Here is a 15,469-nt window from a genome sequence, read left to right as displayed (position 1 = left end):
ATGGGCTGTAATTCCTTCCAGAGATCAACCAGGCGCAACTGAAGCAAAAAATCAGACCATGCCTGTGTTTCAGAAGCCAACATATGAGTGTGGCCTGAGGTGTTGTCACCCGATTGAGGGGCATTTCTTAAGTCACCACAAATAAAGGCATGTTGTCGCCATGGATAAGTATGCATGGGAGCCTAGATCAAAGCTCTATCATGAGAAGATAGGGGGGCATAAACCGATGCAAATTCAAAAATTTTCCCTTGAACAAGGCATTGAACAATAATCCATCTACCATGGCAATCATTGAGAGCCACAACAGGTTGAAGGTCGTGCTTTACCAAAAAAGCCACACCAGAAAAGGACTGCTCTCGAGCATAGAAGATATCATAACCAGCAAAATGGCCTATTTGACCAGCATACCTATGCTGATTATGCTTTTGCAAAGCAACTATATCAAGGTGCAATTGCCTGATATACATCCAGACCAATTTCCATTTGCGACCATCACACATTCCCTGTACATTGAGAGTAACACACTTCAGATGATTAAGCATATTTACAGTTTTGGGATAGGTATATACAGCAACTAACGGGCTGTCTACGTCTGCATTTCCACCTCAATGTCCGGGCCTCTACCCTAGGATGAAGCATCAGCCTGAGGAGAGGACAAAAGTGCAGCAACTTCTTCTTCAGGAAACAAGGTCCAATTTGCAGTTACAGCAGCCTAGGTCAAGCAAACACCGGAGTTTTCAGTAGGTGTTTTCCCATGAGAGGATGCACCACTCCAAGTCCGAGAAGGCAAAGGTCGCCTGGGGGAGATCACTTTGTGAGGAGTTTGTCATCCATCAGTCAAAAAGTTTTCCCCCTTCCCCTGAGGTGGAAAGGACAAAGGCATAGGAAAAGAAGCATTACCATTTGAGACAGCCGGGGCTTTGCCTTTGTCTTGAACAGAGAAAAACTGTTTGACCCCTTTGTTTTGTACCACAGAAGAGGCATTTGCATTCTTATTCAAAGGCTGAACCATTTCAGCTTACACTGGCATCCATGGAGCTCGGGAAGGGCATTGTGAAGCCATGTGCCCAAATTGCTTGCATTCAAAGCAAGCACCTATAAACAGCTTCCACTCGAGCTTGTAAAAGGCACTCCCCATGGAAACATTATTCATAGTAACCGAATATGAAGCTGGAGTGGGATGATCCGTATCCCACAAAATGCAGAAGCGATTCTAATTTCTATTGGGTCGCGGTGGACATACCACCTTACCGAGGGAAGCTGCAATTTTAGGTAGAAGAGAAGACAAGCATTGAGGAAAATCCACAACTTCAACCCAAATAGGGCAATGATGCCGAATCAATGCCTGATAATCCCGGGTGGGAGACCAGGGCAGGACATGGACCATCTGCTGGCCATAGAAGAGAGGAGAAGCGATCCGTATCCCACAAAATGTAGAAGCGATTCGAATTTCCATTGGGCCGCGGTGGACATACCACCTTATTGAGGGAAGCTGCAATTTTAGGTAGAAGAGAAGACAAGCATTGAGGAAAATCCACAACTACCCAAACAGGGCAACGATGCCGAATCAATGCCTGATAATCATGGGTGGGAGACCAGGGCAGGACATGGACCATCTGCTGGCCATAGAAGAGAGGAGAGTACTCTAGCAAAACCTGACGGTGCTCCTCATCGGCCATGATGATCTTAAAAAAGCCCCTCGCTGCATAATGAACTTTTTTGACATAAGAACCACCCAGGGTTCGAGTCAACCAATTCCCAACTTCTGCTGCAGCAGGCATCCGTCTTGGGAAGAAAATTATAATGGCATGCTTTGCATACTCCTTAACTGGATCAAATATATCATCCACTTTCACCATAATGCTAGTGGTGGGAAGTGGATCTTTCCAACCTTTGCGGGTGTCTTCAAACTCTTCATGCATAACCTCATAAACAAGTTGAGCCTCAGCAGAGTCATGAAGGGAATCGTCTGAATCCATCACATGTTTTTGTTTCTTGTTGGAAACCGACTTGTCTTTGTGAAAGTTTCTCTCATAGGAATAATCCGCCATTCGAGTTAAGGAAAAGGCTTGGAAGCAGCGACGCTTTGCAAGGAGGAAAGAACAGCAGGTACAAAAATGTACGAATTCTATGTGAGAACTTCAAGGGACGGGCTGAAGAGTAAGAAGAGCGTAAAATCCAATCCTCAAGCCTATTCTGAAGTTCTATGCGAGGTACCGGCAAAAACGGTTGAAGCATTGCTGAAATCCGATGCAAGAGAGGACGACAATGAGCTCCCAAACCGTATTTGCTGGCAGCCATAGAAAAGGATAAAAGTGTGCCATCATCCTGAAGTACATCTGCCACAGAGGTGATGCCTTTAAAGGAGAGAAAGTAAGAACGTCTTGGTTCTTGAATGGCCAAAGAAGGGTGGAATACTTTAGACCAATAAATATTCTCAGCCCTCAAGGAGTTTCCCGACAAAGAGTCTCGGCCATGCCATTCCAAGTGGGATAAGATATGTTTCCAATCAAGAAGCAGGCGAGAAACAAAAGGGCAGCCTCTGATCTTGCCTTGGATAGAGCCAAATATGAAATCCCAGTGAGTTGGCTGCCAATGCCCAAATGCAGAAGTATGAATGTGTAATAAGAGAGAGCGAATCATTAAAGCCCACGGCTGATCTCCTTGCATAAACTGCAACATCATTTTTCCTCTGTGAGCAAGTAAATGCATGTGAATATTGAGAATGTTCAGACCCCCGTGCATCTTTGGAGAACAGAGACGATGCATAGAGAGTAATCTGAGACTTTTCTTGCCATTTTTGGCAACCAGAAAATTTCCATGATAGCTGACATAAAGGAGTTCAACTCTGCCTTAGTGAACATAATGAGAGGCAGATAAAACTGTATGTATGCTCTCAAAATGGATTGTGCGATTCGCAAATGAACATGTAGTGGCCAAGTTGCAAGCTTCCAATATTCAAGTTTTACCCTCAACTTTGTCAACACCCAATGAGTTTATTGGGAACGGGTGAGTTCCCAACCTAGAGGATAGCCGAGATGTCGAATAAATTGAGAAGCGGGGACAATTTCCCCAGGCCACAGAAGACTGTGCCATTCCTGTTCATGCAACGGCAACAATTTTGATTTTTGAAAATTGACCCGAAGACCAACAGCCAATCCATATGTAGAAAGAGCTTGCATAATCATGGATAGATCACTCCAAGTATTTTTTGGAGTAAAGAATGAATCATCAGCATATGCTTGAGCGATCATTCTGCGATTGCCAGTAATCTCCAAACCATGCAACTGGTCAGTGTCCAACACACACACACACACACACACACACACACACACCCCCTAGACCTTTGCATGTAACTAGAAACATGTATGGGGTCTGCCATGATTATCTAGAATCATATCATTCCACATGACAAGCTATCTCTCTCTCTCTCTCACACACACACAAAAACACATTTTTTTAAAGTGAAAGCTTTGATTGATTTTATTACAAGAATAGTCACCTCAGAAAAGAGGCGCTAGAAAATACATCAATTGAAGATCTCAGTATAAGCCAAATATACATCCTGATCTATTTGGCGAGTCTGCAAGCAATCAAAGAAAGATTGTTGCAGAGAACGCTTAAAGAAAGCAAACAAAGAACACACACACACACACACACACACACACTCACTCACTCACTCACACTCGCTCTCTTTTATTGGGGAAATCCGTTTGTTTTTACATTACACAAAAAAGTCCTCAAAGAGGGGACATGCTACTACATCAAAAAATCTCAGTGTATGACAAATACGCAGCATAGTCTAGATCCAGAGCATGCAGATAGTTGAAGATTGATTGCCTCAAAGACGCCGGAAGAGGGGATGCTTGGCAAGGGATGAGTCACCAAAGACCCCATGGTTTCGGTCCTTGCATAGAGTCCATAGTGCCAAATAGGGTACTCTGGTAAAGAAAAGATCATAGCCCTTCCCAATAGGGTGGATCCCCAACAAGAAGAAAAGATTGCCGAAACAAGCACCAGAGAAGCGTGTCTGAAGACGTTGCTGGAAAAAAATAAGAAATCACAAGTGTCAAGGCAATGCTAGAAACGATGAGGCTTTTAATTCATGTGAAGACAGACATCTGTGGCAGATATCCAGAGCAATATGTCTACGTGCCAAGATCTGTCCAAAATGAGGAACCTATACCAAAAATCGCCATTAGAAAATATATTATGAGGGTTTATCCCGTGCCCAGTATGGGTTCATTCCTGTAGACATATTATAGACAACATTGCCAATGCTTACGAGGAAATTGAATATGCTTAATACACCGAGTAGGATGTTTTCTTATTGCAAGTGGATATTGCTAAAGCATTTGATACACTACAATGGGATTTCATCTCGCAAACCATGAAGGCGTTGGGATTTGGGGAAAAAATGCAGCATGTTATTTGTCGGTTGTCCCATGATGATAATGCTGCAACCATTCTATATGGTAATCTTACTCATGAATGGACTCTCTTATTCAATACACGAGGGCCGCCCTCTTAGTGCTTTGTTACATGCCATAGCTACTCATTCGATGCTGCAATACACGGATCATTTAGTAGCTACAGCTGCTTTACATGGGTTATAGGCACATGGAAGAAGGTTATTGATACTTTATGGCCTGAAGATTGTTTCACCTACACAATTGGTGCCTCATCTCGGTAACCCTCTGGGGTGGTCAATTACCCGCCACCAACAAATGAATTGGGTGCTTAAAAAGCTAAAAAAGGAATACTAGAAGTTGGCTACATGGCCATAACATGTCTATTTTTGCACTATCCAACCAATCTTGGTTGCCTATATACAATTTTATGTACCGTAGGATATTTCCATTTTGTGTGTACTATTATAGGCTTTTGTTGAGATCACATCATGGATGTAAAGCTCCGGTTACTTTCAGTTGAGCATCTTGCTTGTCGCATCGGTTGAAGGTCTTTCCTCATCCTTTGGCTTTACAAGAGCCCGCTGCTCTCATTTTATTTGGTCGAAAGGCATACGGCTAGTAGATGATGTGCTTGATGATGGTGGTATGGTCATATCTTTCCCTGCTACAGTAAGATAGTTTGGCTTGGGACAGCATTATAGACCTCTCTGGCATATATTGCCATAGATGCTTCATGATTTTCAACCAGTACAAACCGTCTCAAGGAGTAGCTCCTTCACTCAGCTGATCCTGCTTGTTCATTGTTGTTGGCAGATGTCACAGTTGCAAACTTGTATAAGGTTTTGCAACCTTTTCCTTGGGCTTCTACTATTGCAAACCACATCTGGTCTTAACTTGTACATCTAGGTAGTGGAGGAAAAGGTTGCAACAAATTTGGGCTTGCAAACTCCCTCTTTGTCAAAACTTTAGCCACCAGCTTGTAAATGCTAGGCATGAGAGTGATGGGCCTCCAATCTGCAAATGACACACACAAATGTTTCTTAGGAAATAATTTAACCAATCCTTTTTTCCAATAGGTTGGCATCTGTTGAATTTCATTATTAATCATATATATAAGTGTATGTGAAATGGCATCCCAATATTGCAAGAAGAACTCCATTGTAAGACCGTCCCAACTCGGAGATTTCCATTTGCCACATGAACGGATGGCATCCTTGAATTCAATATCACTAAAAGGAGCCTCAGTTTGCATGGCTTGATGAGTGGACATAATGGTACTGACATAAAGGAGAAGTTATTGTCTTGCAGCCCTTACAGCATGTGATGGAGAATTAACATTCCCAAAGTGTTTAGCATATTGAGTAACACATGCGTGAGCAAGTTGTGCCGAGAATGTATCCGAGTACAATCTAAAATTTTAACTCGGAAAATATTCAGAGTTTGCTTCTTGTAGTGCAAGCTTTTATAAAAATACTTGGAGGAGCAACTCTTACCATGTGGTTTGCCACTTTTCAACCTTTCTATTGTCATTACATTGCAAGAAATGTCTAGCTTGGCACAAGCAAGTGGCCTCAGCATCAAATAGATCTTAGAAATGTCTGATTTCAGTCAGGCCGTGACAGGTATTTTAAGCCTTGGCAACATTCTGCCTGAGAGTAAGCATGTAGTTCTTACCATATTCATGGATGGCATGCTGAATACGGGGAGCAAATGCAACCAAGCATAGTTGTGAGAGTGCGCCCAAAGAGGATAAATGGCATCAAGCACTATGTCTTTGTATGCCTCATGCTGCAAATAACTATTATTTATTATGATCAGCCTTTTGTCTAGGAGGCTGTCATTTTGCACTTCGTAAAAAGCTAGTCTGAATGCGGGAAAGCATAATCAGCTGACATATCCAAGCGAATACATCATATTGTTGCACATTAATCATATACCATCGATCCAAACGAGCATGATGAGCTGACTGTGCATTATGCTGAAATGTAAATCCAGGAATTAGAGCCCGTATCTCTTTCCAAAGGTCAACAAGACCAAATTGAAGAAATTTTGAGCCCATCGCACACGCTCTGAGGCTAGCATGTGCATATGAGCAGACATATTATCTCCTGGCTGTAGAACATTATTGAAATTCCCACAAAGAAAAGCATTTTGCCGCCACAGATACTATTGCATAGTTTGCCATGTAAATGCCCTAACATGCGATTTGTAGGGCATAGACAAAGGCAAACTTAAAAAACCCCTCCTTGCAAAAGACATTGTATAACAATCAATTGGCCATATCAGTCAACTAAAAGCCATAGTGGGCTGAAGGCCATGTTTCACAAGAACCACCACACCAGAATATGTGTGGTCACCTACATCAAAAGAAAAATGCCTAGACCAGCCTGCATAACCATGCTGATTATGTTCCCGTAAGGCCACTATATCAGGCTGCAATCTGTTGATGTATGCCCATATAATTTTCCATTTCTGCATATCACATAGACCCTGTACATTGTAAGTCAAGCATTTTATTTGTGGCAACATATTTATAGATATGTACATATTTTATCACACAAAAAACCAAAATCAGGGCTGCATGTCCACCTCAAAGATGCGAGACTTGATGGTGATGTGACATCACATCCTGATGACCAGGTAGTAAAAGGGTAGCATCATCTTCCAGAAAAAGGGTACAACTGGCAGTCACTATAGCCCATGTTATAATGCTAGAGTTCTCAGCATGGGTATGACCATTTGCGGACGCACCAGTCGATGTATGAGGAGTAAAGGGCACCCCTGGCTGATACATATTTCCTCGGGGTTTGGTTTTGCATATTTTTTATTAGCTTTTTCTTAGATGTAGATGTGCCATTACCATTAGGAGTAGGAATAGTCTTGGCCTTTCCTTTATCCTGGACAGCAGTGGCTGGTTTATTAATCTTATATTTAAGCCCGTTACCAGTAGGAGTAGGAATAGTCTTGGTCTTTCCTTTATCTTGGACAGCAATGGCTGGTTTAGTAATCTTATCTTTGAGCCCAGAAGTCCCAGGGGGATCCTTGTTTTGTACTGGGGCAGGCATAGCTTCCAGAGGCATCTTATGTAAAGCCTAAGGATATCGTGATGCCATGTGCCTAAATTTTCTGCATTCAAAGAAATACTCCCTTTTTTTTTTTGGGGGGGGGGGGGAAGTGTGTACAGTTAAAAAAGTGTGCGCCAGCGCCTGCAAGCACAGTTTCAAAATTGTGATTATACAATGATGGAAGTCCCATGACCACTATGCCTCCTACCTATGTATGATTGAATTATAAGTATTAAAAGAAGGATTGAAACTGTTGGATTTGGCTTCTTCTGATTTCCTGAGTAAAACCATGCACAGACCTGTACTAAATATGCCATTATTGCTTTGGCTGTATGCTCAGTACTGTCAGTAATCTTATGGGAAATCATAGCTCTTTTCTTTGCACTGCTTAACTGTGAGAATAGGGAGAGAGCAAAGTGTGAGAGCAGGAGCAGGAGAAAGAGAGAGCTGAAAACGATAGTTGCTATTAGATAAGTGTTACGACTGAATAGAGTGATAGGTTTTGTCTAAGTGACAAAACCTTATCCGTCACTAACTGTGGTTAGGGGGAAAAACCTCTAAGTGAGGGAAAAGTGCCCCTAACCTACTTATTACATTACATTGATCACTGCTAAATTATAACAATAATTCTAACACCCCCCTGCAGTGCTAATGTCATGTACAAGGAAATGATCAATCACCAAAAGGAGATAAGTTCAGGGCACTGCGAAATGCCTCAAACTTTTCACGTGGAAGTGCTTTGGTGAAAATGTCTGCAACATTGTCATGTGTTGACACATAGATCATACTGATCTCTCCTGCATGCAACTTCTCTCTGACGTAGTGATAGTGAACCTCAATGTGCTTCGTGCGAGCATGAAACACAGGATTCTTTGCCACTGCAATAGCACTCTGACTATCAGTGAGAATGGGAGAAGGACCCTCCAATGAAAGATGAAGATCAGCAAATAAACGACGCAGCCAAACACATTCAACTGTCGTTGTGAAAGCTGCCCTGTACTCAGCTTCACATGAAGAGGTAGCCACTGTAGATTGTTTCTTGCTCAACCAAGAAATACAAGCTTTGCCCAAAAAGAAACAATTGCCACTTGTGGACTGCCTAGTGTCATAGTCTCTAGCCCAATCTGAGTTACTGTAGGCATGCATCTGCAAGTCACCCCCCCTGGGAAACATCAAGCCAAAAGACTTGGTACCTTGCAAATAATGGAAGATGCGTTTTACAGCCTACCAATGCATAGTCTTTGGGCTGTGCATATATATCTGCTCACCTGAGAAACTGCAAACTGAATATCAGGTCGTGTATTGCCGATATAAATGAAGCATCCAACAGCCTGACTGTAGAGTGTGACATCAAATGATTCACCTGCTTCATGCATTGTAAGCTTCAGCCCCGGCTCCATGGGAGTAGCTATGGGCTTACAATCCTGCATGTTGAATCTGTCCAAGAGTTTTTGCACATACTTGGATTGAGACATACCGATGCCACTTTTCTCTTGAGTGAACTGGATCCCCAAATAAAAGTGTAGCAGCCCCAAATCTGACATGTCAAAAGTGGTCTGCAATTCAGCTTTAAAATCTGCAATATTATCTTCATTTGACCCTGTGAGCAGTATGTCATCTACATAAAGAATGATGACTAAAATATCCCCCCCATCCTTCTTGATGTAGAGGGTGCTCTCAGTTGGACTATTATGCAGCCCCTTGCTGGTCAGAAAGGCATGAATTTTTGCATACCATGCACGTGGGGCCTGTTTCAGCCCATACAAAGCTTTATTCAGCTTGCATACCTGAAGTGCGTTTCCTAAAAGTTCAAAGCCTGGAGGTTGTTTGACATAAACCTCTTCCAACAAGTCTCCATTAAGGAAGGCTGTTTTTATGTCCAACCGATGAACATTCCACTGAAAATTTGCAGCCATTACGATAACTGACCGGATGGTTGTCATTCTGGATGTAGGAGCAAAAGTCTCCTCATAGTCTATGCCCTTTTTCAGAGCATATCCTTTTGCGACCAGCCTTGCCTTGTACCTGTCAATGGTGCCATCTGGCTTTCTTTTAACTTTGAAAACCCACTGTGTACCTATGGCATGTTTACCTGGTGGCAAATCGACAACTTCCCATGTCTGATTTTTCTGAATGGACTGCAACTCATCGTGCATGGCATTCATCCAATGCACATTATCCTGTGCCTCTTCAAATATCTTAGGTTCCTCCTCATCAAGAAGAGTACCTGCATAAGCTGTTTCAACTGAAAGAGCACCTCCCCCATGCCTTACTGCACTCCGAGTTCTGCCAGGTAATGGAGCATCAATTTTACTCTCCCTTTGAGTTTGTAACAGCCAATTTGGGACTGTTTTTGCTGCATGTATATCTGCGATTTCTTGCTGAACAACCTCTTCCACTGCTTGTGGAGGTGGTAAGACATCCTGTGGCTGAATCGGAGCATGTGGAGGTATCTGAAAATTCTGATTTGCATCAGATATATCAGCAGGGGAACCCAAGGCAATGGGTAGTAACCCCTCAAAAACATCATCGGAAGAAGAAGGCAAATCAAATTCAGCTTGAGTGTGAGCTGAATTTTTTGAAAATATAACATCTCTACTGACATTAATCTTGCGTGTGACAGGATTGTAGAGACGGTAGCCTTTGCTCTCTGCACTGTACCCAACAAAAATGCATTTGATTGCCTTATCAGACAACTTATGCTGAAACTCAACGGGCACATGAGCATATGCAAGGCATCCAAAGACACGGAAATGATCCACAGAAGGCTTTCTCCCTTGCCAAACTTCATAGGGAGTCTTGGTCTTCAAAGCTTTTGTGGGTGCCCGATTCAAAACATAATTCAAAGCATACATCTATCCATCTCCATAAGAGTACGATTTTTCCTCTTAGCTTTGCCAGAGTTAGCCTCACTGTAAGCTGATGCACAATGCCCTTGTCTTTCAAAAAATCATCAAAATCTGCAAACAAGTACTTTCCTCCTCTATCTGTGCGTAATGTCTGTATCTTGAGTCCGGATTCATTCTCACCATGGTTGCAAAGTGTTTGAAAACCATAAACACTTCTGATTTGTGTTTCAGCCCATAAACCCAAGTGTAGTTGGAGTAGTCATCTATAAAAGTGACAAAGTAAAGATGACCACCCAATGATGGAGTCCTCATGGGACCACAGACATCACTATGGATAAGCTGTAATTTTCGAACAGCTTTTACTGATCCATCCTTCTTAAAAGGAGATCTGTGCATTTTACCAAGAATGCACCCTTCACAGGCATGTGAAGGAGGTGTTTCAAGAGGAGGCAATGCATCAACCATGGCATGTTTTTGAAGCGTCATCAAGTTGCCATAATGCATGTGTCCATATCTGGCATGCCATAACTCCGCATTCTGCATAGCAGCAGTAGGAGTGGAAACTGCAAGAGCATGTGCTGGTCTTTTCTCATACATGTCAAGCTGAAAAAGACCACGTAACAAAGTGCCAGGCAATCTCCATGCTCTCTGTCATGGACTGCAGACTTGTCATCTTAAAAAATGACCTTAAATCCAACTCTGTTAAGAGTGGACACTGAAAGTAGATTTTTTGTGATACCAGGCACATACAAGACATCAGAAATTTTGAATATTGAGCCATCAATGGTTGTAAGTTCAACTTCTTTCTATACCATGAACTGAATAGGAGTTGTTGGCACATGTAACCTTTTTACCAACGGGTGGTAGATGCAAAGATGTGAAGAGACACTTCCTGGAAATGATATGCTTTGAGGCACCGCTGTCAAAATACCATGTATTTTGTGTCTCATTGACACTGAAAGCTGATGCATCCTTGGAAGAATCATAACTGCATGTCAGAAAAGCATAAGTGTCATCATTACAAGTGGCTGTACTATCCCAAGCAGCCAACTGAGAGTCTAAAATGCAAGACAAGAAGGCATAGTCGTGCTCCACAAAGTTGGCTGTAGTTTGCTCATTGTCAGATGCATGAGGAGCTGAATATGAGACAGCCATACCGGAGCTGTTTTTCTTTTCTTTTGCAAGCCTTTTCTTGCATTCTCCAATGTAGTGACCTGGCTTTTTGTAGTAATGACATATTCCCTTCTTCTTGGGCTTACTTGCATCATTCTTAGCCTTTTGAGAAGGCTGTCCTAAACCACTGGAAGGCTGATTTGCTGAAGTCTTTGCCTGTCCCTTTACTTTAGGCTTGAATTTTGAAAGCATGGCATGTTCACCTGCTTGTGAAGCCATGTTTTCCATGGTCTGCTCTTCCTGTAGCAGAAGTCCTATCAACTCGTGAAAATTGAGAGGATTTGCACCCCCCCTCAACGACAAATTCAGCGAGGTATGAAAGCTGAGATAAGACTCAGGAAGAGAATTCAGAGTTGTGGTAATCATCTCTGAATCAGGAATGATCTCATCAATATTCAGCAACTGCTCTCGTTAATCATGTAGCTTTGTGAGGTGCATTGACATGGAGTCACCCTCTTCCATATGTGTATGAGACAATTCTCTTTTCAAAAAAGACACCCTGGCATCATTCCGAGCTGCATACATGCTCTCCAAAATATCCCATGCTGCCTTTGAGGTCTTACACGATTGGATATGCGGAATGATGAATCTTTTCACTGAAAGAGAAATACACAACAAAGCTAAAGCATCACGTGAATCCCATCTCTTCTGCTCTGGAGTGGTAGGTATAACTGCACCAATAACTTGTGCTGCAGCTGTACCCTGTGCACAACCTCTGCCTCCTCCTTGTTGGGGAGGGGTGTTAGGTGCCACATTTGCTGGCCGGAACTCATCCCCATTTACATAGTCCCACAAATTACGAGAAATCAGAATATTGCGTACCATAAAACTCCAGAGGGAGTAGTTGGTACCATCCAACTTGCCCCAAATTTCAGACCAGATCTGCAGATCTGTCTGCAATGCTTGATTCAAGTGTAGCTCCAAGTTTCTTCAACACCTGCAAAGTGTTTGCAATGTATGCGCGCGAATACAAAATGCCCCAAATTTTCTAGAAGAACTACGCCAAACAATGGCTATCTGTAAAGAAATGTTTGCCAGACGACCAACTGCAAGAATGCCTGCAGGAATGAAACTTGCTCAGAAGGACAAATGCAAATGTATGGAACTGTTAGTACGAAACTAACAGTACATCTGACATATGGATGTACGGCCTGTACGGTGACTGTACGACAGAGGTACCGATGGCCGTACTGTACGGACGAGCTGTGTGCTGCAAGCTGTACGGCAAAACAATACAGAATGTACCGCCAAGCTGTACGCTGAATGTACGGAAGGTACGAAGACTGTACGGAACAGTCCGTACGTCTTGTACGGAAGGCAGCCAAGGACAGCAGTACGGACGAAGAGCTGGTACAAGCATGTACGGTGCAGGTACAGTACGGGCTGGTACGGAATCAGTCGACACAGGTTGTACGACGATGCAAAAAGTACAGTACGGGCGGGAGCTAAGACTCTGTACGGCATACGGCGCTGCTGTCAGTTGTACGGCATACGGCAATACGGCACTGGTGCAGTACAGACGGGAGCTGAGGAAGTAGCTGTACGGAGCAGGCGCAGAAATGTATGGACTCCTGACGAAGGTTGTACGGAAGCAATCTGTACAATGTATGGACTGTACGGACAAGGAGCGGGCTGAAGCTTTCGGGCAAGGAGCAGGGAGTAGGGTCAACCTGCTTTGATACCAAATGTGAGAATAGGGAGAGAGCAAAGTGTGAGAGCAGGAGCAGGAGAAAGAGAGAGCTGAAAACGATAGTTGCTATTAGATAAGTGTTACAACTGAATAGAGTGATAGGTTTTGTCTAAGTGACAAAACCTTATCCTTCACTAACGGTAGTTAGTGAACTAACTGTGGTTAGGGGGAAAAATCTCTAAGTGAGGGAAAAGTGCCCCTAACCTACTTATTACATTACATTGGTCACTGCTAAATTATAACAATAATTCTAACAACAACAAGTTTCCTTTGCGAGTGGCTGAAGGCGCCTCCACTCAATATTTTGTTTAGAGCTTCAGACTAGAAGGCTGGCTTGCATACTTTAATCCTACAGACAGACCAACTAGGTCATTCTCCCCTCCAAGACAGAAGAAAACTTTGATACTAACGTTTAATTTTCTCGTTAAAAAAACAGACAGACTACATCATATTTGTGCTTGTCTCTTTGGGGACAATGTAAAAAAAATAGAAAAAGATCACTTTGTATTGAAAGTAGTGGGGTCTCACAAAATTTAGCATTTCTAATGATGTAAGTAACTGATGCATGCCTCACAGACTTTTAATGGATTGTCTTCATGTTTTGGTTTGTCAGCCGCCATGCTGTCCTGAAGGTGAAGATTATTGTGGTGTCAGTGAAATCTGCCAGGATTGCACGACGGTAATGCTTCTCTTTGTAGCTGCCTCATATCATTTGTAGGAGCAACGAAGTTTTGTACGTTGCCTTGGAATATGTTGAGCCATCTAATTCCTTCAAGATGTTTATGCTTGTGACACTTCGCTGAAAGATGTCTATTTGATTATGTCTAGTATGCATTCTTTCTATATGCAACAGTGTTTCCTGCACTCAGAACTAGATGCTGGACGACCATCCACTAGCCAATTCAAAGAAAAGCTCCCTTGGTTTCTCAGGGCCTTGCCTTCTGCAGACTGCAGCAAGGGTGGTGTGGGTGCATATTCAAGTAGTGTTGATTTGAGTGGTATGTCCATCTTCATTTGCAATCATAAGTATGTCGGCTGTTTTGTAAACTAGAGTTGAGTCGATGTCATTTTTCTCAATTGCAGGTTATGAAAGTGGCATTATCAAAGCGTCTGAGTTCCGAACTTACCATACTCCCTTGAACAAGCAGGTGAACTTGCATACTGTTTAGTAAAGTTCCGAGTGCCATAGCATGATAATACATTTTTTTCTGCTTCATGCTGCAAAGAAAAGATATGTTTGAGTTCTTGAACCGAACCTTGAACAGTACAACCACTTTACCCTTTTCTCTCATCTCCTGTATGCCTGGATAGCAAATTTTATTTTTATGGTTCTACATTGCAACTTCTTGGAATGTTTAAATCATCAGTCTCGTGACCAATAGATTTCAGCTCCTTCAACGCTTCTACTCTGTCTTCTCCCTGCTTCAGAGTCAATTCTACCCCCCCCCTTCTTTCATGGCCTTGCTGCCCTCAGCAATACTCTTCGAATGCTGACCGGGTTTTCATTAACTGGATTTTTTCGGCTCTGTATCTCTTTTGTTTTGCTCCCTCACAACCGCAAGCTATCTGTCCCTTGCTGGCATCCCCAAACCACTCTCCAATACCCTAAACCCTGTCACTTTGATGACATGGACATCTGTCAAGTCTAATTGTTGTCATTCTGTGAATGCTCTTTCATTTTCAGCACTCTAAAAAACTGTTTCATTGAAATTGGCATAGTTCTGTGATTATTTTGATGCTCTTATCCATTTGAGTTGTAAAATGGCAACGCTATATTCTCTGACCTCCAGAGTGACTTCATTAATTCCATGAAAGCTGCACGGAAATTTGCATCACAATTGTCAGAGTCTTTGCAGGTGAGAATTTTTCTTGATTCTACTGGTTAATAAGATTTCGTGTTTTGATATTAGAGACTTCGTTAACTTGTTAAGGTGCGATAGTACATGCATAGTGCTTCAAATTTCATGACTGACTCTGTTGTTTGGCTGTGGAAGATGTCTATATTCCCATACTCCGTATCCTACATTTTCTTTGAGCAATACTTGGATATCTGGAGAATGACTATCTTAAGTCTCTTCCTTGCTTTAGGTGAGTGGCTCAAAATTTTCACTTTTTTGCACTGCATTCACTCAGATGGATTCAATTCATATATGAGGGCTGATAGTCTAAAACAGAGTCAGAAGGCGGGATGATTGTGAAAATGTATTGTTGTGTATAATAGATAAGATTGTGATCAATTAGATTCAAAGAAGTTCCTGCCAAGTAATGCTGCCAGAAAAA

The 15,469-nt window shown here is 42.5% G+C and overlaps 1 protein-coding gene across 2 annotated transcripts in view; it reads left to right on the top strand.

The window, feature by feature from the left end:
* LOC147899223 (uncharacterized) overlaps positions 1-15,469 on the top strand; it is a 182,350-nt gene that overhangs the window by 154,407 nt on the left and 12,474 nt on the right. For both annotated transcript variants that reach the window (XM_087377635.1, XM_087377636.1), the window contains 5 exons: positions 13,803-13,868; positions 14,043-14,187; positions 14,273-14,337; positions 14,980-15,045; positions 15,184-15,277. In XM_087377635.1, coding sequence (XP_087233761.1) covers positions 13,803-13,868; positions 14,043-14,187; positions 14,273-14,337; positions 14,980-15,045; positions 15,184-15,277 — 436 coding nt within the window. The remainder of the gene's footprint in view (positions 1-13,802; positions 13,869-14,042; positions 14,188-14,272; positions 14,338-14,979; positions 15,046-15,183; positions 15,278-15,469) is intronic.

This window comes from Dipteris shenzhenensis, chromosome 8 (genome assembly GCF_047967505.1).
Source record: "Dipteris shenzhenensis isolate YYH24624 ecotype China chromosome 8, Dip_SZ_1.0, whole genome shotgun sequence".
NCBI classification, from domain to species: Eukaryota; Viridiplantae; Streptophyta; class Polypodiopsida; order Gleicheniales; family Dipteridaceae; genus Dipteris; species Dipteris shenzhenensis.
The sequence above is the reverse complement of the archived record's forward strand: the minus strand, read 5'-3'. Positions and strand labels throughout refer to the sequence as shown.